Genomic DNA, 26,015 nt, shown 5'->3' with positions numbered 1-26,015 from the left:
TGAATCGGATTTCATTTCCTATTAGACTAATTCAGACTGAGATTCTACACGAATTAACGAAACAACTACCAGCTATTAACAATGAGTACCAAGAGCAAGGATGATAATAATTAATAACCAGCTGTCATGCTGGCTAACAGCACACGCTCTTAAGCCCTCTTCAAGCCGGAATCAAAGCCTCTCAACTCACTAGCCAGTGACCCCACACGCAGACCGGTTCCCCCCAGGCGGGCGCCCCAGAACACCCAGGCAGGTGAGCACTGCACCGCCCTGGAGCCCAGAACCAGAACTGCAGGTGTCGGCAGGCGGGCCCCGTGCGCAGGCGCAGCGCGAGCAGGTGGGCGTGGTCAGGGCCCGCGCACGCAGAGGGGGCGGGACCGCGCCTGCGCAGACCGCCTGCGATGGCGGCCGTCTGAGCCCCGCAGCGGCAGGGTCGGGTGGGACTCCAGGCTGCGGCCTGGCCCGGAGCCGGTAAGCCTGCGGGGAGGTGGCGGGGCGAGGGCAGGTGCGGGGGTCTCCTGGCACCAAGTCCTGTCTTGAAACCCCCCCTCGGCCCTGAAGCCCAACTCCTCGCTCTCAGCCAAGAATCGATAGATCGAGCACGTGACTAAATGTTGATCATTGAATCACTAAGCAGTGGGTACGTGCTTTCATGCCATACCCTCAACTTATTTGTCTGTTTAAAAATCTTCATAATAGCCGAAACCGGTTTGGCTCAGTGGATAGAGCCTCGGCCTGTGGACTGAAGGGTCCCGGGTTCGATTCTGGTCAAGGGCATGTAATACTTTGGTTACAGGCACATCCCCAGAAGGGGGTGTGCAGGAGGCAGCTGATCTATGTTTCTAATTCTCTATCCCTCTCCCTTCCTCTCTGTAAAAAATCAATAAAATATACTTTAAAAGAAATCTTCATAATAAAGTTGTAAGAAATTAAAAGGGAAAGGAAACTTTATGCCAAACGTAAGAGATTACCACGAAAATGAACACAGGTGCAAACAAAATAACACAATTCTAGGCGGATTCTTTTCCCTTTGCCCAGGCTCGGGGACTCCCTGGGACCAGACTCCTGTGCCCATCCCAGGACGGTGCAGAGCCCGGTAAAAGGGAGAGCTCCCAGCTAGTTTTCTTTAGGAAAAATTAAAAGAAGGGAAGAGGAAAGCGCTTCCCCCAGGTGACACTGAGCTGCTACCCACCTGGCTGGGTGGGCTTAGTCTATGCTGCCTTCCCCTGGCCTCCTAGGGGCCTGCTGTCCTGAGAGCCTGTTGTCCACTCTCAGGTGCTGCTCTTTTGTAATCAGAGTGGAGCCGGGGTCTTGGTAGCTGGCTTCCACCCCGACCATGGACGAGGTCACCTTCAGAAGTGACACGGTGCTCTCCGACGTCCATCTCTACACCCCCAACCAGAGACACCTCATGGTGCGGCTGAACAGCATGGGGCAGCCCGGTAAGGTCCTGCCTGGTGTGTGTGTGGAGGGGCCTGGCACCCTGAGGACCCCAGTTTGTTTTCTCGTACTCATTTTGGGGGGGAAAGATTGGGAAGACTGGATGAACTATGACCATCACACCATGAAGTGCTTTCTTTCCCAGAGTAAACTGCTTTACTGAGCACCCGCTGTGGGCCAGGCAAAAGTGAATGGGCCGAGCTCTGCCTGGAGTCCAAGTGGGAGACAGGGCCCTGCTCCTGGGCACTGCCTCCTGCTCCAGTCCAGCACTCTTCGTCCCTGGCTGGCTGCTTCTAGCTCCTCCCCTCGGGGCTCCCTGGCTTTTCCCCTGCACTCTCCCCCACTCATCTCCCCAGAGGCCAAGGGGGTCTCTTGGAAATGTGGATCACATCGCTGCCCTGATTTAGACCTCCAGTGGCTTCCCCTGGCTCTTAGAGTGAAAGCAGGCTCCTTGGTATCTCTGCAAGGCCCAGTTCACTGAGCCCCTGCCTGTGGGTCCACACTTATTTCCCTCTCTGTTACTGCTCTGTGGCCCCTTTCTACCCCTTTGTGCCCCTGACACATAGCACACACCTGCCTTCCTCAGTGCGTTTGCTTTTGCTGTTCACTCTGCCCAGAACATTCTTTCCTCTTAGCCCTGACTCCCCAGATGTCACGTCAGACAGACCCTCTCTGGCCACCCTTCCCAGCTCCAATCGCTGTGTAATTAGCTTGTGAGTCTGTGGTGTGACTTAAGAACTTCCCCTTCCTCGTGTCTCATTTTGGATTCCTGGAATCCGGAAGCTGAGGCTCAGAATAGATACGTGATTTGCCCAGGGTCGAGCAGCCGAGGACTGTCCACTCAGGTCCTTGTGCCTCCCGCCTCCAGCCCACCTCTCCCGACACACACATCCTCTTCCTGAAACGTGTCCCAGTGACTTTCTGGCCACCAGACGGTGAGGAACACTTGATACCCTTGTCCCATCCTCCAGACCTTAAGTGGAAGAGGGTAGTGAGCAGGGCATCCGCTTAGGAATCCTGCAGACCAGGTGTGAGTCTTGCCTCAGCCTCAGCCACACATCAGCTGTGTGACCTTGTGGGCTCGCTTAACTTCTCAGCCTCAGTTTCCATGTCTCTTAGATGGCGCCATTACTTCTGTCTTCATAGCCACTGTGAGCATTAAGTGAGATAATGGGGGCAGAGTGCCTACCTTGTCCATGCTCATCACATGTAGCTGTCCTCTGTGGTGGTTTCGGCTGCTGTGTGTCTCCAGTGTCATGGCTGAATCAAACGGGCCTTTTCCACTGGCATTTATATGCCTCCACCTAGCCTTTACAAGGGAATCCAAGTTTCTTTCTAGAAATCAAGCTTCCTGAAAGGAGAGGAAGGGAGAAAGAAGTAGTCTCCTTTTGTGCTTTGTCTTTCAGTTTTTCTGTCCCAGTTCAAGCTTTTGTGGACCCAGGACTCTCAGACAGACTCGGGGCCTATGGGAGGTGATCATAGAGATTTTCCCATAGAGGAGACTCCTGCTCGGATAGGCAGCACCAGGTCCCCTCCCGGGAGTGGCCAGAGCGCTGCAGGTTTTCCCCTCCAGGCCGGTGTCCACGCCACTGGACAGGAAGGGCCTGGAGCTCAGCTGGACGAGGATGGCGATTTGGACGTTGTGAGAAGACCACGAGCTGCCTCCGACCCCGACCCTGTACGGCCTCCGAGAGACAAGGTACATCCCATGATTCTAGCGCAGGAAGAAGAGGACGTCCTGGGAGACGAAGTGCAGGAGAGCAGCACCCACAATGTCATCAAAATAGGTAAATGAAGGGCTTGCTCCTCTACCACCACGGCGGCACCACAGTATGGATCGGGTCACGTGTCTGCAGTTGGCTCTGTTCAGGCCCGGGGCAGGGAATTGTGGCGCTCTCAGTCCTCACTTGGCCTTTCTGCGGGCGGTTGGGGCGTGGTCAGGGGAAGAGAAGCAGACTCGGTTATTTCCTAAGTGTTTGGCCTCTGGTGTGCATGTGTTTAGTGTTCTGGGAACTTACCATCCTGCAAGCAAAAAATCAGGTCTCACAGGAAGGGGCTGGTGTGTGGCCTGCTCCCCACCCACCCTTCGCCCTGTCTCCCGGTGCCAAAAGTTCACCTTTCTTTTTATTATTATTATATTTTTATTTCAGAGAGGAAGGGAGAGAGAGATAGAAACATCAGTGTCTTTATCTGTAAATCGGGTTGGTGATAACTATAATACGCACAGGGCCGTTGTGAGGGTCACGTAAAATTCCCTGCCTCAGCCCCAGGCCTGGCTCAGGGGAGGCATCCGTCCTGAGGGATCTCCTAGGGCAGGCCCTTCTGCGGGGAGCATCATCCACACTCCTTCCAACCTGGCTGTCTATTCCCCTCCTTAGTCCCTCGGTCCTGAGCCTGGGGTTTGACTCTTGCACGTCTAGTAAGTGCGTGAAGCTACCCTGCTGTGCATGTTGTGTGTTTAAATGTGATAGCCATCACCATCCCGCTTAATATAAGAGCCAGTTCTTATTTAGCAGCAAACATGTTTGCCATCATTCCTTTTTCTCCTTGGTCTCATATTTCTATTCTCTGCCCCAACTGCCACCACCAGATTTTACCCTGACATATTTTGTGCTTGTGGTTACTTCTTATATCCTTCTCTTCACACAGAAAAGAATGTAAAACTCAAAGCTTATTTTGTTAATTTCTCATGTGGTTCTTAGTGTAAGGAAATAAGCTATGATTATTATAAGCATACACTTAATTAAAACAACATTAAGGCGACAATTCTAGTAAACAGTTATGAAACATAAAAAGCGGAGTGTTGGTGTGTGTGATCGCCAAGACCGATTGTGACCTGGTCCTCAGGCTGGGGTTCCAGTTCTCTGAGAGGGGGCCCTGGTGCCTAGATTGAGAGCAATGCTCAGATATCCCTCTCAGCTGGTGACACAGCTTGTGTTTCTGCTGCTCTCTAAATGCCCGACCCCAGTGCCCATCCCACCACGTGTGCAGCTTGCCATGCTCCTCATCTGTGTTGTGTCCATCCCCCTTTTCACAGCGGCCCTTTCTCTTTTGATTTCCATCCTGTGTAGAACACACCATGGCCACGCCCCTGGAGGATGTTGGCAAGCAGGTGGGTAGGTCCTATCCACTTCCTGTGGCCCTGAAGGGTCTCTCCGGAGCCTCATGTCACCTGTCATTCCTTGTCCATCTCCCTCCAGGTGTGGCGAGGTGCCCTGTTCCTGGCTGACTATATCCTGTTCCAACGGGACCTCTTCCAGGGACGCACCGTGCTGGAGCTCGGGGCGGGCACGGGGTTCACCAGCATCATTGCAGCCACCGTGGCGCAGACTGTGTATTGTACAGGTAATACCCACTGCCTCAGCCTGATGGGAAGCCATATCTTCACAAAGCGTGTACTGACCGTAAAAAAGTGAGAGTGATGCCCTAGTCAGTAAAGGGTCTCCGGTTCAAATCTGGTCAAACATACCTTGGCTGCAAGCTCAGTCACCAGCCCCAGTCAGGGTACATGTGGGAGGCAACCAGTTGATGTGTCTCTCATTTTCCTTTTGCTGGGCATTTTGGTTGTCCCCGTGATATTTTTGTTTGTTTTGCATCTGTCAGTTACACTGTAATGAGCACCTTTGTTCATTGTTAGACTATTATGCCCTTTCTTAAGCTTTTGATACATGTTGACAATTGCTTTCTTTTTTTTTTTTTTTAGTTTTTAATTTTGAAATAACATTAGACTCACACAGAAGTTGCTAAAATATTACAGCAAGTGCCATGCACCCTTCACCAGCTCCCTTCAATAATAACATCTTACATAACCTAGTTGCTGAAAACCAGCAAATTGACCTGAGTAACTGTCTGCTACACTCCTGACATGCCCAGCCTGCTCTTGTTGAGAGTGTTAGCAGTTATAAGACAGTGCTAGCTCATCGGGTAAGTACTACCCTTAATGTCTACTAGTTGAAAACGGTGCCTGCTGAGGTGGTTTGCCTTTCATTGGTTCCTGGGTCCCATTTTCATGGGCTGCATCTCTTGCTCCTGAGACAGAGAAGAGGAAGCTAGGGATGGTCTGTGATTTGGGCATGCTTTTCGGATATCCTAAGTCAACCGAGTCAGAAGTGTGCAGGCAGCCACCCTGTTTGAGGCTCCTTGACGCTTCCGTGCAGATTGCCAGTGAGCACTTCTCAGAGTCACACCTAATGCAATACCCAGAGCTGTGTTCTCATAGCTGGTGCCTCATAGCAGGATGTAATCAAGGTGACTTATCCCTGAGAGGGATTTACCACCATGAAGAGGAGAGCGTGCCTGAGGATGGCACCTTAGAGTTAATAAAACCTTCCGTGTACAGCAGGACCTGCTCCTAACTTCACCGTGAGTGGCCCTGGGCATGTTACCATCCCTTTGTCCAAATGGGCAGACTGAGGCTAAGGTCAAAGAGCTGGCCAAGGTCATGTGCAGTAAGGGGTGGGGGAACAACCCCAGGGCTCCAGGGTCCCATCCCACTCAGCCAGAGCTTCCCCTTTCTTTCATATATTAGAGTCCCTCATGAGATCTGTTTGGACAAAAACTATCAGAGGGTTAAAAACTTCTGAACCAGTTTTGTGCTGTCAGGCACACACCATCAATATCCTATCCTCTCCACCCGGTGGCCCGGAGCAGGGGCAGGTAGGTGCCCTCGGAGAGCTGGGAGCTCTTCCCTTTACTGGACTCTGCACGGTCCTGGGAGAGAGACAGTAGTCTGGTCCCAGGGAGTCTGCAGTGGGCGGGATGGGGCGTCACAGCCACAGTGGCCAGGCAGGTGTCCTTACCAAGACTTTGTAAGGACATGTTCGAATTGGAAAGTAACTTTTTGGCACAGCACTACACACATACCCCTCAGCCTCACTTACATACACACACACACACACACACACACCATCCTGCATCTCAGTCCTGCTGAAATGATAGGAAACCCCACCTGGGCAAAGTAGCAGGCGGCTGGGGAAAGATGCCATGGCAGTGGCAGTGAATCATGCACAGGAGAGCTGCCTCCAGCCTGTTTGAATTTGCTCTGTGTATCCATTAATCACATCCAAACACCCTTCTAACTCTGGTCAGTTTTCTGGGGTGTCAAAGAGTGAGCCCGGACTTGGAGTCAGAGACGCCTAGGTTCAAATCCCAGCCCTTGTTCTTACTAGTGGCCTGACCTTGCTCAGGTCTTTATCTGTGAGAAAGGAGCCGGGATACCGGCTTGTGGGTAGGTAGAAACACTCAGCGTGGCTGTGGGATGTGCCGGGCAGGTGTCAGAAACCTTTCCCTCTGGCGTGTAGAGTCTGTCTCCACCAGGACGACGTCTTTTACTTAAAGGAAATCTCATTAAAGAGAGCCTTAAGGTACTGAGTTAATTTGGGCAGTAAAGCACACAGGAGACGTTTAGCCTTGGTGTTGCACGTTCTATAGTCAGGCTGTTGATATCAGCTCTCCAGGCAACAACACGGAAATAAAGCGTCGTGGTGGCTGGCGCTTGACGGCAGGTCCTTCTGTCGTTCCAGATGTCGGTGCGGACCTCTTGGCCACGTGCCAGCGAAACGTTGCCCTCAACAGCCACCTGACTGCCTCTGGAGGTGAGGCCCAGCCTGGGAGGGAGGTGTCCCTGTTTGGCAAGTGGGACAAACACCCAGGACGGGCCTCCGCATGCTTCCCTCTACACCCCGGCGAATGCAGGGAGCAGAGCCTTCTATTATAGTTTCACGTAGTTTCAGATCCTAGATGACTGTCCCTGCAGCACCTCCTTCCCACGCCCATGCCCCATCCAGTGTCAGCCTCTCCCTCCTGCACGTCACAGGGGCCCCTCCCTCCTGACCCAGCTCCTTGTCTGACCCGGCCAAGCTGTCCTCCATGTAGCATCCAGAGTGACCTTTCTAGATGAAGGGATAAACTTCAAGCTCTTTCTCTGGCTCCCAAACCGCCTGGTCCTCCCCTGCTGCCTCTCCTGCCTCCTCTCCTGATGGTCCCACTCCAGCTCTGCATTCAGTGAGCCAAGGACCCATTTCAAATGCCCCTCCCTCTGTCGGAATGTCACCCCTGCCAGCTCTGCACCACCTGCGAGAATAAGCTTGCAAGGTACATGCCAGCAGCCAACTCCTCACTGGACTGCCTGTGCAGACCTTCGTCCTCTGAGCAGCCTGAGGTTCTTTTCAAGATTCAGATCGGGTCATTCCAGCTGCCAGCCTTTTATAGGTTTCCCGATGCCCTCTGAGTACAGACCGAATTTGTTTGCTTGTCTGAGATCTGCAGGATCTGGCCTTACCTGTCTAGAGCCCCTCCCACCCAGCGGTTCCTGCAGCCAAGTCTCCCTGGCCTTGTTGGAGGTTCCCCTCGCCTTGAGGCCTGCGCACATGCTGCTCCCTCTGCCTGGAATGGTCTTCTCTTCCTCCATCAGTTCCTAATTATGCTCCGAGCTCCAGATGAGGTCACAGACACTCATGACACCTCGGACCATTGCATTTGACATTTGTTGATGTGACTGGTTGATTGGTGTCTGCCATCCCGTTAGACCACGTGCTTCATGAGGGCAGGGGCCCTGTCTGTGATCCCCACCACTGTGGTGTTTGTTTAGTGCCCAGTGTACGGTAACCAGTCAGCAGGGCGAAGGACGAAGCAGGCATGATTGCCTTTGGGCCTTCCCCAACACCCTGTCCGACGAGAGCCCCTCTTTCCTCCTGGGCACCTTCACATCCCTTTAACATGTAAGAGCCCTGACCCCCTCCCTGCCTTGTCCGTGTCGGCTAACGTGCCAGTCTTCTCAGCTGCAGGTCCCCAGGAACAGGCATGTGTCTCATAAATCTTTGTATTCCTTATGTCTGGTATGGGACCTAATACTCAGCACTCAAAAAATGCTGGATGGATGAGTGGATGGATGGATGGAAGGAAAACAGGAGATAGATATATATATATATATATATATATATGGCATCCAGAGTGACCTTTCTAGATGCAGATATATATGGAAGAGTGGGAAGATGGATGGATAGGAAGGAGGGAAGGAGGATAAAGGAGGTGAGAGGATGGATGGATGGATGGATGGGTTTTGGTGTACAGTGTAAATGTTTCTCCTTTTTCCTAATTGCAGAGCTTGGCAAGTTCTGTTTGTTTTACAGGCAGAGGAGTTAAGGTCAGAGAACTGGACTGGCTGAAAGACGACCTCTGCACAGGTGCGTGTCTTCCTCTCGTGTCCCATTTGATTCAGTGGTCCCTGGTAATATTTCAAGGCCAGTGGTCCTGTGACCTTGACTGACAGCAGATCCAGACTGCTGCCACGGTCCAGAGCTCACAGGAAGTTCCCTTCATTGGCTGAAAGTGACAGGTGATATTCATGGGCACCTGCTGTATGCCAGGCACCTTCCATTCATGGTATTCAGACTCCACAGTGTCACTGCAGCAGGTGTGAACCCTTGAGTAATGAGTGGAGACCCATGCTCGGGGTGAGTTCCCACCCAGGGGATCAGGTGTGAACCACGTCTTCGACTCCAGGGCTCCCACAACAGAGAGCCAGCCATATGGCCTCAGGCTCTGGGTGAAGGTTTTCTGAATTCCTTATACAAACTGTTTCAGACCTCTAGGCTTGCTCTTTCTTTGGACGAAAACTTTTCCCTGTAAGACGTCAGGCAGGGAAAATCATTGCTTGTGGAGTACCTGTCACCTACCAAGCACATGGCATACCTTAGGTCCTGTCCCCTCCCAGCCATCCTCTGAGGGAGCCGTCTAGTGTGGACCCTGAAACAAGAGGTGAAGCCCTTTTTCGGGGTCACACAGTAAACATGGGTTGAGAGCCAGGGACACGGAACGAGTCATGTTTGCACAGGCTGCAGGCAAGGCAGAGGGTGAGACCTAGTCTTCCCGTCCCCACTCACTGTGCTGCCCGCTTCGGGAGGCCACCTCTCTCACTGTGGGTCCCCCATAGGCAGCCGTGTCCCTGAAGCTGGGGTGCTGGGACTCGGGGCTGCCTGGCAGTGCCTGCTGCCCCGGGTGGCCCAAACCCCATTTCTTCTGCAACCTCTCAGTCTGTCTCTCAGTGAGAGCTGGTGGCCAGAGATAGGAGAGAGCACAAAACACCCTTTCTCCTTTTCTCCCAGACCCGGAGGTCCCCTTCAGCTGGTCGGAAGAGGACATCTCCGACCTATACGGCCACACCACCATACTGCTCGCGGCCGAAGGTGAGAACGCCGGCCCCTCACAGCCAATGTCACTGTCACAGAGCCACGCAGCATCCCGCCACTCGGCGTCCTCTCTGTCTGGAGCACCTCCCCAGGACGTCCCCAGGTCTCCGTGCAGGGTGAATCCTGAGAACCGATGCTCCGGTTCATCAGGACTGTTCGTGGTGGCCTGGGTCCTCTGAGGAACAGATCTCTCTGGTATTCGCATTTTTCCCCCAATGCCCGTTTTCTTCCCTGCAGTGGTCTACGACGACGACCTAACTGATGCTCTGTTTAAAACTCTCTTCCGACTCGCTCACAAGTTGAAAAACGCCTGCACAGCCATTCTCTCCGTGGAGAAGAGGTGAGCTCCATGCCAGATGAGCAGGAGGGGAGAGGGTGGAGGGAGGGGGGAGGTGCTGGCATTCCGAGAGCCAGGCTCACCATCTATACACGTCACAGTCAGGGTCCTTATTACCGCTCACGTAGTCAGCATCTACTGCATGCCCTGCACGCTTCATGTCACCCACACACCAGCCCACCTGTGTGTAGGCACTGCCGACCCATTTCTCAGGTGAGGAGAGGAAGTCTGAGCGACATCAGGAAACCTTCCTGGCCACAGCTGGTCAGTGTGTGGTCGAGGGCTTGAACATACTAGTAGGCTGTGCACCAGAGCCGAGGCATGAGGCCGCAGCGCTGTCAAGGGCCTTTGCTCTTTCTGAGTCTTCCCTCAGGGCCGCCATCTGTCTCCTCGGGCCCTCAGGCCTCTGCCCTCTCGCTGATGCAGACGCACCCCTCCAGGACGTTCCGCTGGAGGGGCCTGAAGTGCTCGGGCTCCTGCTGACGCAGCGTCCATATCGTGACAGGTCAGGGCTACACACTGCACAGCTCTCTCCGAGCCCTATGCTAGGCCACCTTGGGCACGTGCCTTCAGCTCTGAAGCTGTCTCCACAGCTGTAAAGTGGAGGTGGTAGCCGTGTCCACCTCCCCGGCCGCCCTGCAGACCCCGGCAGGCAGCACACAGATGCTCAGCACACAGTGGGCACTCCGGGAAAACCCGCCCCAGGAAGGCCCACAGGGAGGGGACGCCAGAGCCTTCCCAGTGGGGACGGCAGTGTGTGGGCTGCTTGTTTGCAGGCTGAACTTCACGCTGAGCCACCTGGACGTCACCTGCGAGGCCTACGACCACTTCCGCGCCTGCCTGCGGCAGCTGGAGCAGCTCCGGGACGGCCAGCTGCACTTCACGGTGGAGCCGGTGGAAGCCGCCTTCCCTCAGCGCCTGGAGTATGAGCGCATCCGGCAGCTGGTGGGTGCTCTGGGGGGCGCTGTGGAATCGACAACGTGCTCTCTTTAAGGAAGCCTGTGAGGGGCTCTCCCCGCTCCTAAGAGTCACCGTGTGCAGGGTGGGCCTGCAGGTGAATGTCACCTTACGGCGCAGTCCTTCCTGTGGGCTGCTGGGGCTCAGCGGTGGGAGCCACTCGGTTGGGTTGAAGATCTTGGTGCAGGGACTTCCGGTGCTGATAGTGGCACCTTCACGGGAAATGTGCCAGCCTTGCGGACCAGGCAGGCTTGTGTGGAGACCGATGACCTTCTGACTCCACAATGGGGTCTCACCATATCAGGCTTCTTAGTAATCATCCCGATGACATCATCCCTGTCTCAGTTAATGTCACGGTGAGTCACCCAGTCAGGGAGCATCAGAGCTGGGGCTTAAGCCTACAGCCACTAACCTCTGTTACTGTTTCTAAGCCCAGCACTTGGAGAAAACTTGAAAATCCTGTAACATTACCAGGAGCAGGATTCATAGGCGTCCAAAGCTCCAGAATTCACGTCTTTTGTTCGTTACCTTTGGGCTGTGGCCTCCCTTTCGCTGGGTCTGGAGACCCGAGCCTGGTTCTGAGGAGGAAAGGGGAGGAGGAGGCCCTCTCCCCCACACTCCTGTCCTGTCCCCAAAGCAAGCACAGCTCTGCATCAGCGTGGTTTCCATGAGCGAGGAGGTGTGCGTGTGACGAGCTGTTGACTTGGCTCTGAGTCCTGGTGGCCCTGTGGCTGAGTGCTGTCCAGTGTCCCATCCTCAGCAGCCCTGCTCAGGCCTATGGCCTCTTTCATGGGGTCAGTCCCTCTCATATTTGGCCTTTCTCTTTTCCTGCTGCCTTCTATTTTTCCCAGCATTCCTGTCTTTTCAAGGAACCCTGCCTCATGATGTGCCTGAAGTAGGGTGGCTCATTTGGGTCATGTCTGCCTCCAGCAGTGCTTCAGGCTCAATTTGCTCTAAGACCCACGTGTTCATCTTTCTGGCAGTCCAGGCTATTCGCAGAGCTTTTCTGCAACAGCATATTTCAGATGCACCCTGTTAGTCCTCCCCGTCCAGTTCCCACCTCTCTCTACTGCTCCACTGCCTCTGGGCAGCCTCCCTGCCCCTTAGCCTTGCTGCTTGTCAGCCTCCCGGTAGACAGCAAACAGGACATAGAGCTCCCACTGAGAACATGGTGTGTTGTTGTACCTTCTCCACCTGCAGCCACGGTACAGGGCACTAAAGACCTGCCCAGGTGGAGAAGTTGTGGCGGCTTGCTGCCCTTTCCTGGTTCCTATTGCCCGGGTGGCATCTGATGCCTCCTGGACTGCGGGGACCTACCCATCGCTTCTCCACAGTGAAGCAGAGAGAACAGCCCAGGCACAGAGACGTGGGGAAGGGCCCGCTCCCACAGTAGCTGGCCTGCTGCCCCTGGCACACGTGTTGTTTGTTCTTTGCTAATGATGTCCCTTATGAGATTGGGAAGCCTCCTCGGGGCATCTGGGGAATCTCGTCTTTCTCTGTTTGCTGCAGGAGCTGTGGAAGATCTTTGTGGAACCAGGAACGTGACCCATCGCGTCCGACAGCGCAGTTCCTCTGCTATTCTGATAGGCTCTAATAAAGTCAGAGGCTCCCAGAGGGGTGGGCTCGAGATTCCAGATGGTAGCTTTTTTTTTTTTTTTAGAGGGAGAGAGAAAGAGACACATCGATGTGAGAGCAAAACATCAATCGGCTGCCTCCTGCACTCCCCCTATGGGGGATTGAGCCTGCAACCTGGCATGTGCCCTGGCTAGGAATCAGACCAGCAAGGTTTCGGTGCACGAGATGACGCCCAACCAACTGAGCCACACCGGCCAGGGTGAGGTGTTAGCAGTTTTGAAACGTGGCAAATGCACCTTATGTGATGCCGGGTAGTCATCTGGAGTCGGTTGCTCCTCCCAGAGAAGGTCCCTGCTCCGCCGGAAGTCCATTCACATGTGCTTTCAGGCTGCTGTAATGGTTGCAGGATGTTTCAAGAGCTGCTGGGTCACGTTGGGCAAATGTTCTCAACTTGATTCCACTCGCACTTCCCTTGGGGCGGGCACCCAGGGCTGAGCCAGTCGTCTTCTGCGCTCCCCTCTGCTGCTTACAAATGTGTTTAATATGTCGCTGCAATTACTGTAATAACACCGCGCAAAGGGAGACTCCGAAGCCTCATTTCCTTCATGGCTGCGGCGCCCGTCCCTGTCCCTCCCTGTGCGGGGAGGAGGTTGGCACTGCACTCTCCTGGCAAGTGGAGCCTGAGCCTTTGTCTTCTGTTTTAACCCTTTATAACCAAAACACACGTGTCTGTCTGGTTATCCTTCGTTTGTGCCTCTCCCATTTCCACCCCGCCCTGTCACTCTGTACCCCTGTCTCTCTGTCCTTTCCAATCTGGGGCCCATCTTCCCACTGCCCTTGGCTCTCCCTGCAGCACCCCTTCCCCTGGCTGGCTTCTCCTGCACATTTTCCTCCAGGGCCCCGCATGGCCCCTCCCCGCCCGCCCCTCATTGCCCAGACCTCCTGGCTTCTCTCCACCCCTCCAGCTGCAGCTGTCCCTGCCCAGGCTCACCTCTCCCCAAGCACCCACACTCAGTTCTCAGACCCATCACACTGCAGTCACTGGCTTATCCACACACCGGGGTTCAGGCAGTTGCGAGTCTTATTTCATCTTTGCAGCAACTCTAGGTCAGCAGCCTGGCTGTACCCAAACGGGGGGGAGAATCTCCATGAGGTCAAGTATCCTGTTAGTCTTAATAGCAATATATTCCTGGCCCAGACTAGGTATTGGACACATGTTGGTATGACTAGTATGAATTATTGCTAGGACAGTGTTTCCCGTTGCAGACTCCAGGGCTATTTGGTCATGTTTGCAAACACTTCTGTTCGTTACAACTCGAGGAGGTGGGTGCTACTGACCAGAGGCTCTGCTAAATGTGAGTGCACAGGACAGCTCCCCCTAAAACTCAGAATGATCTAGCCCCAGATGTTAACAGTGCTGAGGCTAATAAACCCTGACCTGCAATAGGATAGTTCGCTACTTGAGGAAAGAAAAATGGATCTCCACCAAACCTGCAGTGAAGGCAATATAGGAGAACGAATCTCACCCCGCCCCTCCAGGAGTGGGAAGACAATCTACACACACTAGTTCTAAATCTTATAAAGACCCTAAAAGGCAGAAGTGATTCCCATAATGAGAAATCTGAAGCTCAGAAAAGTTAAGCCATTTGCTCAACATCACACAGCTACCAGGTGGCAGAGTCAAGCTCAGAGCCCATGCGCAGCTGATCCCGATGGCCATGCTCTTCCCACATGCCCACAGGCAGCAGCGGTGGGGCCAACTGGGAGCTTGAGGAACAGCAGCAGCCCAGCCCAGACCCGAGCTGAGCCTGCATGGTGGCAGGACCCTCGGCCTCGCATGCAGTGTTTCAGGAGCTTAGCCTTTGAGCCACTCCCGTTTTCCAGGGGTGCTACTCAGACTCAGTGGGATGGGGCTGAGTCACAGAACACGACAGGACATATTGGTAATGAGTCTTGGAAAAGAACCCCACTGCACAGCCCCAGCCGGCCATGTGTCAGCACCAGCAGCCACACTCCTAGCACTCCTGGGGACAAGCCGTAAGTGGAATTGGCACCAAGCAATAGCGTTGCCACACCTTTCACTTGGCGCATTAGGGCAAATGCTCTTATGTCTAAGCTGCTAGACCTGCAGCTTCCTCTAAGTGGAGCCGGGAGTTAATCGCGACCACTGCAGTTCACAGCACGGTCAGATGTTCACTTCTCCGAGGTGAATGTGCCCTCCTCGCCGAGCTGTTCGGCTTTGTTTGAGCCTCTGTAAGTGCTTGTTTAGTGGCAGTATTTTAAAACCATCAAACCAGGGAGATGTTTGGGGAATTAACTCAGGCCATTGAACCCAATTCTTTTCTGACACATTCTAACATTTTCAGAGAAATATGTGGCCCAAGAAGGGGACTTGGTGGTTCCAGCTGCACAGGAAAGACATAGTAAAACCAACAAAAATGATGCACGCAGAGCGCCCAAGGTCTCTCCAGTCTTGGGCGGGGCCCATGCTGCCATGTAACAAGCTCCCAGGTGACATGGTACTACTGGGCCGGCACCACACTGTGAAGAGCAAGGCTGTGATTCATCCTTCCTGGTGAAGAGCTTAAGCTCAGCTTGGGCTGGCCTGGGTTCAAATACTGACCGCCACAGAGCAGCAGCCACATGCCTATGGACACGTGACCTCTCTCACCTCTGCCTCAGCTGCCTCAGCTATGAATGGTGCCGCTCCCCTTCCAGTTACTGTGATGGTTGTATTACCTCAGTGGTTGGCAAATTGCGGCTCACAAGCCACATGCGGGTCGAGAGTCGCAGTTTGCTGACCACTGTTATTAGCTGATTCGTGTATGATACCCAGGAGCATTTCAATAGATTGCTGATAGGGTCCTAATAGGTTATTTTTTTTCTCTCAATATATTTTTATTGAGTTCAAAAAGGAAGGGAGAGGAGAGATCGATAGAAACAGCAATGATGAGAGAGATTCACTCATCAGCTGCCACCTACACACCCTCCACTGGGGATCGAGCCCGCAACTGGTGACCTGATTCATAGACATGTTCAAACACTGAGCGAGGCCGAGTTTTTTGGTTTGGGGGCAAATTCAGCTTGTACACCATGGCCTGCTCGATGTGTAAGGTTTGATTGTCCCCTGCTAGAGAAGTCGCTGTGAGCAAACTCCACCCACCTCTATAAATAAAACGGATTTTCTTTGTACACTGCCCTGTGGCAACAGCTGGGTGAAGAGCAAATGGAAAGTCAAGATGAACAGCCTGCCTTATGCCCCAGGCTCCGTGTTATACACCAGGGTCACTGCAGGGGGTCTGGGAGCCCCTTGGAGGACTAGGCAAGGCATCCTCCACACCCCATGTCCAACAAGACTCCTGTGGGCTGCTGGGAGAGAGATGTGCTGCCTGGGCTCAACCGTGACTCCAAATTCTTCATGCAGAGGAAGGTGGACTGGCTGCTCTGTCTGCCCCATCTGAGGTGAGTGACCTGCACTCAGAGCCATGACCTGACAACCTACGTGACTGATGGGAAATATCAGTAATTTGCCCCATCTAGGCATCAAGTTGCCCACCCATATCTTAGCCCTCAGCCACCGCAGCCATATGTGTCCCCAGTGGATTCAGAGGCAGAGGAGCTGTGTGCAGGGTGCTGGTCCTCCCAATGGGATGGTGGCACTGTATGTGCGGAGTTTCCTGTCCTACATTCTACAGTAGAAAGCCAATGAGTATGGTATTAGATTGCAGCCATGTGGCTGCCAGCTCAAGCCCAATTCTATGCCTAGCAATCAGGAATGCCTTAGACACTGGTAGCAGGCTGGCATGATCTGAGCATGAACCAGAGAGACCTTCCAAGCACTGCGGGTCCTCACACAACAGCTGGGCACTCCCCAGAGCGGTGTCAGCAGGTCCACCTGTCCAGCATCAGGGAAGAGCTGCCCAGCAACACTGGGGCAGCCAACCAGTGATTTTCAAGTCCGTCCAATGTGATGGTTTTGAGAGGTGCTCAGGTCATCAGGGAGGAGCCTTCAGGACTAGGGTTAGCGCTCTTACAGAAGAAGCCCAGAGAGCTGTCTGCCTTGTGAGAACATGTGAGAAGCTCTAGCCAGTTTGGCTCAGTGGATAGAGCCTCTGCCTGCAGACAGAAGGGTCCCATGTTCTATTCCAGCCAAAGGCACATGCCCAGGTGTGGGCTGTATCCCCAGTGTGGGTCGTGCAGGAGGCAGCCAATCAATGATTCTCTCTCATCATTGACGTTTCTATCTCTCACTCCTCCCTCTCTGAATGACTAAAAATATATTAAAAAATAAAAAGTATTAAAAACACACACAGTGAGAATACTGTCTGTGAACTTGGAAGCAGGCTCTCACCAGACACCAAATCTGCTCACACCTTGGCCTGGGAAGAGGTATCCCCAGTGAAACACGGGTTCCTTGTCTTCTACTATTTGGAGTTCAAGACAATCTCAGTCATTCCTGAAGACACTGAAGGCAAACTGCTTTCCAAACCTTTCTGAAACTGCATGTTCTTTATATATATAATGGAAGGACATCCTTGTGAATTTGGGGACTTGCTTTTGGCAATAAACATAAATAAATACATACCAAGTGTCAGGTGATCCAATGAATAGTATGTACCCCCCACCCCCGCCAAATTAACTCTCAGAATCTACAAGGGGAGCTTGTTTGGGAAAAGGGTCTTTGCAGATGTAATTATGTTTATGTCATCCTAGGTTTAGGGCGGGCCCTAAATCCAAAGACCATATCCTTATAAGAACAAAGAACGGGAGATTTGAGACACAGAGAAGATGGCAATGGACAGCATATGCATATTGGAGTGATGTGGCCACAAGCCAAGGAATGCTGGAGCCACCGGAAGAGGCAGGAAGAATTCCCCAAAGCCTTCAGGGATTTCTGACCTCCAGAACTGAGGGAACACATTTCTATTGATTTAAGCCACCCAGTTTGAGATAATTTGTTATGGCAGCCTCAGGAAACTAATACAGGACCCAAAGGACATGCTCTCAGCATGTAAACTGACTTGCGGAGAAATGGCAAGTCTAGACGCTGCAGGGAGGCCAGTCTCCAAGGCTGGATTCTTCCCCACCCCACACTCAGCTCCGCAAAATGCCTCATCTCCCCAACTCTACACTCAGTGTTGGCTAGGAGGATTTCATAAGCAGATGTGTAAGATCTTTAAAAATGCATGTTCTTTATATATAATGGAAGGACATCCTTGTGAATTTGGGGACTTGCTTTTGGCAATAAACATAAATAAATACATACCAAGTGTCAGGTGATCCAACAAAAAACAAAATTAAGGCACCCTGCATGCTTAAGAGTCCCTATGTGCACAATTGAGCAGGTGCAAGCATTTTACAATAATGAAACACTCAAGCTGCATATGGTTGTCTTTTCTGTCCAGTGGAAGATAATACAAGGGATACAGTGATTTTGCCCTGTGGGACATTAGCAAAATTTGTGTCCAATCTGGTAATTTCATCTCATCATAATGCCACCTACTATAAAAATCCCTGTTCTCTGTATTTTTTAATATGTTTATTAATTGTTCTTTTTTCATAGAGGGCAAGGGAGAGGGAGAGAGACAAAGAGAGAAACATCAATGTGAGAGAGAAACATTGATTGATTGCCTCGGTACGCAGCCCAACTGCAGGTCGAACCTGCAGTACCTAGCTATGTGTCCTGACCGAAATTGAACCAGCGAGCTTTTGGTACACGGAACGACACTCAACCAATTGAGCCACACCAGCCAGGGCTTGTATTCCCTTTTCAACCAGCTCTGTCATCCTTTATAGTTCCTCCCCCATAAATCAAATTCGACTTTGACACATGCTCCCGATCATTTTTAAGGGAATTTGGTTTTCATGGTTTGAGAATTATAATCTTGATAGGTTTGATAAAAGCTATGAGGAAAAAAATGCTTGTTCATTAGGGCTAAGTGAGCACTAATGAAGGAGAAGTGGGGAGTGGAAGGGGAAGGTGACTGAGCAGGTCCCAAAGAATAGGAAGGAGCCAGCTGTGTGGAGTGAATGAATGGCTGAATGAACGGAACTTACTCCGGCCCAGCCAATCAATGGCATGAAGCTTGTTCTTGGCTTCTGTCTCCCAACCAGCCTGGAGGTCATTGCCTCCTCTTCTCAGGTTCCAAGGCTGAGGCAGAGCGCCTCACCTCTCCCCAGGCTCGCTGGAGGACTCTTGCCACCAGGTGGCGTGCCATCCTCATGAATCGACAGCAGAAATTCAGTGAGGAATCCAGGATGTAGTCATCAGTCCCCTTAGCCACAGGCAGCTGCTCCAAAGTGTGGGTCCCAGTGACTACTGGGGGACCCTAGCTAACCTGCAGTGCTACACTAGTGCTTACAGTAGCCAGTACCCCACTAGCCCCTCTCCTTAATTCAGATCAAACACACCTTTGTTAAGTACCTACCATTTATTCTGAGGTGTAAGATGAGGCTCATGAAGCGTAGGTCATAGGACTCGGAAGTAACAAGGGTGGGGTCTGGGTCTGTAGCCAATGTTCTTCCCATTACCCCCTGCCCAGGGTAGGGGCTGTTTGTTTAAAAGCAAGAGGAGCCGTGTGGGTTGGAGACCATGCTGTGCCATTGTCCTGGGAAGGTTGGAGGGTTTGACTGCCAGCGCTGAGCCATGACTTAGGCCTTAGGAAGTAACGGACATTGGATCACGAAGGAGCATTTCTCTGGGGCAAGAGTGTCTGGGCCAGGAAGGAGCCACACTCAGAAATGGTCTCAAGGGCAGGTGGTGGAGCTTCCAGCTTCAGAGCTCACCAGAGAGCCTGGAGCTTATCTTTTGGATGCTGAGCCTAGGACGAAAGGGACAGCCTTCTCCCCACATCTTCCATTGAAGGTTATGGAGAGGCAATAAAGCCTGGCGGTTAGAGCATGATGCCCGGTGTCTGCACTGGGCTCAAAACAGCCCAACACTCACTCTCTGAGCCTCAGCAGCCATGTCTGTAAAATGGGCACACTGCTAGTGTTTACCTCTCAAGGTTGTTCTTAATGATGCATCATAAGCCACCTATCACATAACCCAGCTCGGGGGAGAGGCACAAGACATGGCAACCATCCACATCACCACCACCACCACCACCACCATCATCATCTCTCTTATGAATTATTTGCTGTTGCATTTCCATTAGCTGCCTGTCTGGGGAAGATGGAAACTCTTCAGGCAGGTGCCTTCCTCAACAGTTAACAACGGTAAAAAACAATCTCATTTGCCTAACCACTTCTCCTAACTGTTACACTTGATTGACAGGATGGGTTATATTGGGGAGAAAAATGTCAGTCAAGCTCTTGAATGCATCATCCCTGAAATGTTTCCATGGCAACACATACCTGGATGTTCCATGGGGAGGGCAGCCAGCCAGGGAAGAGTCAGACTAAAGTGAAGAGATGTGGAGGGGGTCCTCCCACTCCTGTTTTTCTGTGTACAGTTCTGGGCAGGAGGCTTTACATAGGTCCTCTCTTTTAAACCTCACAACAACCTTATGGGGAAGGACTATTGTGCTTGTCCCCATTTTACAGGTGAAGAAACTGAGGCTCAGAGAGGTTAAAATGTGCCCGAGGTCAGCCTTGTCAAGCCAAAGGAGTTAAACGAGGACAAGGTGTCTGAGCCTTGGCACTATTGACATTTGGGGCCAGAAAACTCTGTGTTGTGGGCCTGTCCTGTGCACCCTGATGTTCAGCAGCAGCCCTGACCTCTACACACTGTGCCAGTAGCATGTTCCTCTTTCGCCCAGTGTGACAGCCCAAACTGTCTCCCATCCTGGTTGGATGTGCCCAGTCCCTCACCACCACTACGTAGCAATTGTCCCTAACCCTACAAGCTCTACATTTATACAGCTCTTTCACAGCAGGATCCACATGGGCCCATGCGACTTTGGGGTCCTTAATGTGATACCCTGTAACCCGGAAGACTCAGGGATGGGCTTGGGAAAACAAGGCGAAATTCAACCATCTAACCTTGCTGAGCAGATGCAGCCCATTGTATCATCTTGTTTTCTGACCCTCAGGGGTCCCACAGCCTGTGAGCCACAGGGCTGTGAGGGAACCCTAGTGAATCTTATTCAAGGCCAGTGGTTTCCACTGTAGCTGCTAAGGACTCCTGGTCCCCAAGTCGTCTGTTTGCTCACACAACCGCCATCCAGCTCAGCTCGCTGCACTGTGTCACGGACGTGAGGAGGAGTCAGGCAGCCCAGGTCATGGGCAGCCCTGCTCAGGACCCAGCCTGGCAGGTGGCAGTCCCTCAGCGACACGGGAAAGTGGCGCGTTGGGAGGGTTGTCATCTTCCTGCGATAACAGAGGAAGGCATTTCACCAAAAGCAGCTCTGATTCGGTGGGTGGTCCTCACAAAGAGGAGGGGGCCTTAGTGAAATGGGCATGAATTCCCACGGGGCATGCACAAGCCACCACATTTAATCCTCTCCACAACCAGCAAGGATAAGCTACCGTCTTACTCTGAAACGCTGAGGCTCAAAGACAGCCAGTGATGGGGCCCCCAGTCACACTAAGTCCTGTGCACATAGGTGGTTAGCAGCATCCCTGGAGGCCAACGGCTGGTCTGGGACTGGAGCCTGGTGAATCCACTTCAGGAGCTGCTCCCAGGAGCCACATCAGGTCAGGTACCTTCCAGGCAAAGCAGGAGGCACCTGGGCAGGCAGTCCGAGACCAGTGACTGGTAGTAGCTGGTGTATAAATACGCAGAGCCCTTGCTCTGGGGGAAATGACTCTGAAATGCGGGCTCCCAAAGTTCACAACAGAGTGAAGCTCCGCCTACCTTCCCTTCCCTAACATTCGACTCCACTTCCCTAGTGGTGGCTCCTGGGATCACTTCCAGATAAAGCACTCAAACCCTCCTCTTAGGTCTGTTTCTGGAGGAGCCCACACTATGATAATGGTTATAATGATCGCTAATATTCATGGAATGCTTCCTATATGCTCTGCTGATGCTTTTCCCACTTCACACTCCTAAGAGGCCAATCATGCAGGCATTGTAACCAGCATCCCCATTTTACAGATGAGGAACTGAGGCTGGGAGAGCTTAAGTCAGTTCTTAACTGTCACAGTCAGAATATGAAGCCAGATCTCTATACCCCAGAGTTTGAGGATGTAAGCTCTCTACCATACTGTCCCCTGGTTTTCATCTTCTGTCCTTCATACAGCAGAGAGTGGAGGAGGAGAAGAAGGAAGAGGAAATGGATGAGAGAGGGGGGGAGGAGGAGGAGGAGAAGGAGGAAGGGAAAGAGAGAGAGGAGGAGGGGGAAAGGGAGGGGGAAGGGGAGGGGGAGGGGAGAATAAGCTGTGGATTTGCTGGCCCTGGGGGAAGAGTTTGATATCAGTTTGGGTTTTCAGCTCCTCTGTGAAGTTTCAGCAGGGAGTTGCTGGACAGATCCTGGGGCCCAGCCAGTGCTCCCCCAGAGAAGGGCAGGAGGAGTCAGTGCCCTCCTCAGCGTCTTATTCAACCCTGCCCTTTGCAGGCAGTGCAATTGATCAGTATTAATAGAGCACCTACTGTATGCCATGTACTGTCCTCAGAGATCTCAGACATGCCAACAAAGTCCCCAGACCTCAGAAAAGACAGAAATACTTAGCGGTGTTCTCCAGCAGCAGAGGTGAGAGCGGGAGCCACACCCCTCCACCTGACCTCCGGAGATGCCCTTGCATGTATTAGCGAGATGAAAACTATACAATGGTGATGGCACCTCTAGCCACAGGAGAAAGGGACTGGGGTTATGAAGCTCCTTCTATATTCTTGGGACTCCATACGCATCAGCTAATGCAGGTTTCTCAGCCCTGTTAATGTGTCAGTTCTGCTGGGCATGGCACATACCCATGCCATCCCCATCCTACCAGGGTCATTTAGGTACAGCAAGCAGGAGGCAGCCCCTGGGTCTCCAAGGAGCCCAGCACTAGGGACAAACGCATGGGTATGAGCATGAGGAAATCTCATCGAGCCTCCCTCTTAGCCTTCAGGCCTCAGCTTCCATGTCACAGACTCCAGGCGACTCCTTAGCCATCATGGCCAATGCTGATGTACCTGCTCAGATGCTGGTCACATCTTCTTATTTTTCTTTTCCCTCAGAGCATTTATTGTCAGAAATGAGCTTCCTTGGGTACATGTTTATTTGCTTTTACCTGCTGTCTCCCAACACCAGCAGGAAGCTCCTTGGGCTGGGACTTCAAGTCCCCAGTGCCGAAAACAGGTCAGCACCTGCACGTAGTAGGTGCTAAATGAATATTTGTTGACCAAATGAATGGATGGATAAATTACTAAGCTGGTGAGTGAATGAATGAGCTCTGGCCAATCTCTCACAACCAGGTAGATAACTTGGTGAAACTAGTACCAGTAAGAACCACAGCTGCTAACATTGGATACCCACCAGGGACCAGGAACAACTCCTCCTCTCATTTATCCCAAACAGTTGCACACTGTGGTAGATACTTTGTTCGTATTGTGGTGAGATGCACATAGCACAACATGTGCCATGTGAACCATGTGAACCATGTTATTTTTTTTATATTTCTTTATTGATCTCAGAGAAGAAGGGAGAAGGAGAGAGAGATAGAAACATTAATGATGAGAGAAAATCATCAATTGGCTACCTCCTGCACGCCCCACATTGGGGATCGAGCCTGAAACCCAGGCATGTGCCCTTGGCCAGAATAGAACCCAGGACTCTTTATTCCGCAAGCTGACACTCTATCCACTGAGCCAAGCCAGCCAGGCTTAACCATTTTAAAGTGTACAAACCAGTGACATTAAATACATTCAAAATATTGTACAACCATCGCCATTATATAGTTTTGAAATGAAAACCCCACTAGGCAGACACACCCCATTCCCCCACCGCTAGCCCTGGCAACCACTAATTTAATTTTTGTTTCTATGGATTTATCTATCCTGGATATTTCATTAAAATGGAGCATACAGTATGTGTTTTTAAAAAAAAAAAGTTCATCCATTTAGTGGCATGTATCAGCACTTCATTCCTTTGAATGACTGAGTAATATTCTGTTGAATGGACATACCACGATTTGGTTAGCCATTCATCAGTGGTGGGACATTTGGATTATTTCCACATTTTAGCTACTGTAGTGCTGCTATGAACATTCATATACAAGATTTTGGTTTGAACACCTATTTTCAATTATTTTCCATATATACACAGGAATGGTATTACTGGTTCAAATGGTAATTTTTAAAATATATTTTTATCAGTTTCAGAGAGGAAGAGAGAGATGCAAACATCAATGATGAGAGAGAATCATTGGTTGGCTTCCTTCTGCACGCTCCACACTGGGGATCAAGCCTGCAACCCAGGCATGTGCCCTGACCAGGAATGAACTGGGACCTCATGGTTCATAGGTTTTCGCTCAACCACTGAACCATGCCAGTTGAGTAGTCAGTCATATGCTAATTTTATGTTTAACTTATTGAGTGACTACCAAAATGTCTTCCATACACTTTACATTCCCATCAGCAGTGTATAAGGGTCTCAATGTCTCCACTTTCTTGTCAATAATATGATTTTCCATCCTTTTATTAAGGCCATCTTAGTGAGTGTGAAGTGGCTTCTCACTGACGTTTTGATTTGCATTTCCCTAATGATGCATGATGTTGAACATCATTTCATGGGCTTGTTGGCCATTTGTGTTTCTTCTTTGAAGAAATGTTCATTCAAATTTTTGCCATTTTTGAGCCGGGTTGTTTGTCTTTTTGTGGTTGAATTATAAGAGATTATAATGCTAGACTCTTTTCTGATATATAAATATTTTCTCCCATTATGTGGGTTGTCTTTTCATTCTTGACAGTGTCCTTCAATGCACAAAAGGCTTTAAATTTTGATGAATTCCAATTTACTTACTTTTCTTTTGTTTCTTATGCTTTAATGTCATATTTAAGAAGCCATTGCCAAATCCAAGGTCTTGAAGATTTCTCCCTATGTTTTCTTCTAAGAGTTTTCTAGTTTTGAGTCTGGTATTTAGGTCTTTGATTCATTCTTTAACATGTGAATATTGTGGTAGATATTTTAACTATTCAGGGGTCTTCAAACTACGGCCCGCGGGCCACATGCGGCCCGCAGAGGAGTCTGATCCGGCCCGCCAGGTTTTTTGGGCAGTGAGCGCAGCCGAGGTATTACAGTAGGAATTAGTAGTTCATATAGTCCGGCCCTCCAGCTCTCTGAGGGACCGTGATCTGGCCCCCACTTTAAAAAGTTTGAGGACGCCTGATAGATGGAAACACAGAGGCTGAGAGAGGGTACCTGACTTGTTCAATGTCACATGGCCATTGTGAGGTGATACTTCAATATCAGATCCTGCACTAGTGCCCTTTCCATCACACCCAAAGGCCCTCTATGACATCCCTTTTTTACTTTGTGAGCAGAGAGGGAGTGAGGAAAGCACGGACCTAGGAAATAAGGCACACATTTTTAAAATATATTTTATTGATTTTTTATAGAGAGGAAGAGAGAGGGATAGAGAGTTAGAAACATCGATGAGAGAGAATCATTGATCAGCTGCCTCTTGCACACCCTCTACTGGGGATGTGCCCTCAACCAAGGTACATGCCCTTGACCGGATTCGAACCCGGGACCTTTCAGTCCATAGGCCGACGCTCTATCCACTGAGCCAAACCGGTTTCCGCAAGGCACACATTTTAATCTGGCTGTGGGCAAGTTAATCCTCATCTCTGGTCTGTGCAATGGGTTGCCGCTCTCTAAGGGTCTTTCCTGCTCACACTGCTGGCCCCCCTAGAACCTCACACTCCATTGCCCTTGTTTCTCCTCTTGAAGGGCCACTGGGAGCCCTCCCAACCAGAGCTGCTCTTTTGAAAGGAGCTCCCATACTGGACCTCAGCCAGCCTCTGCAAAACATTCTCCACATCCCTTGGAAGGCACCTGCTGTCCCCAGCAGCCCCACAGGGAAAGCACAGAACTGTGGAAAATGCAAGGGAAGCTAATGTGAGAAGGGCTTTCTCCACCTGTGGACAGTTTTCTTTGCAAGTTTCACAATGAAGCTATTTGAGAATCAGCTTGCAAAGCACCTGGCTCCTAAATATCCCTCTCACACCTCTGTTTAACCAGAAACAGTGCAACTCCTCCCAAATGCTCAGGTCAGGTCCTCACCCATAGCAGGGACTCAATATGTAGTTGAATGAATGAATGAATGAATGAATGAATGAATAGACAAATGAGGTCTCTAACATTTTGTTTCCCCTGATTGCCTTATACCAGGGCTGGCAACATTTTTTCTAGAAAGGCCAGATGGTAAATATTTTTGGCTTTGCAAGCTAGATGGTCTCTGTCTCAGCTACTCAGCTTGGCCGCTGTAGCACAAAGACAGCAATAGACGATGCCTAAGTGAGTGGGTTCAGCTGTGTCCCAAAATAAACATTATTTATGCACACTGAAATTTGAACTTTATATAATTTTCATGTGCTACAAAATATTCTTCTTCTTTTCATTTTTAATAACATTTAAAATGCAAAACCCACT

The 26,015-nt window shown here is 51.2% G+C and overlaps 1 protein-coding gene across 5 annotated transcripts; it reads left to right on the top strand.

The window, feature by feature from the left end:
* The first annotated feature begins 368 nt into the window (after window positions 1-368).
* METTL22 (methyltransferase 22, Kin17 lysine) lies at window positions 369-13,082 on the top strand. Of its 5 annotated transcripts, none has more exons than XM_036410518.2 (11): window positions 369-471; window positions 1,276-1,442; window positions 2,847-3,227; window positions 4,512-4,552; window positions 4,641-4,785; window positions 6,963-7,034; window positions 8,571-8,624; window positions 9,546-9,626; window positions 9,867-9,969; window positions 10,743-10,911; window positions 12,433-13,082. In XM_036410518.2, exons 2-11 carry the CDS (start codon window positions 1,337-1,339, stop codon window positions 12,466-12,468), a joined length of 1,188 nt encoding a protein of 395 aa, XP_036266411.1. In that variant the 5' UTR covers window positions 369-471; window positions 1,276-1,336; the 3' UTR covers window positions 12,469-13,082. The 5 variants fall into 5 exon arrangements, with proteins under 5 accessions (XP_036266411.1, XP_036266412.1, XP_045427259.1 ...); XM_036410519.2 differs by having other exon boundaries at window positions 6,963-7,037; window positions 8,574-8,624; XM_045571302.1 differs by lacking the exon at window positions 369-471 and adding an exon at window positions 503-640.
* The last annotated feature ends 12,933 nt before the right edge of the window (window positions 13,083-26,015 follow it).

Source organism: Pipistrellus kuhlii, unplaced genomic scaffold (assembly GCF_014108245.1).
Source record: "Pipistrellus kuhlii isolate mPipKuh1 unplaced genomic scaffold, mPipKuh1.p scaffold_m20_p_4, whole genome shotgun sequence".
In the NCBI taxonomy this organism is placed as follows: Eukaryota; Metazoa; Chordata; class Mammalia; order Chiroptera; family Vespertilionidae; genus Pipistrellus; species Pipistrellus kuhlii.
Note: the sequence above shows the minus strand (reverse complement) of the source record. Positions and strands in the feature narration are given on the sequence as shown.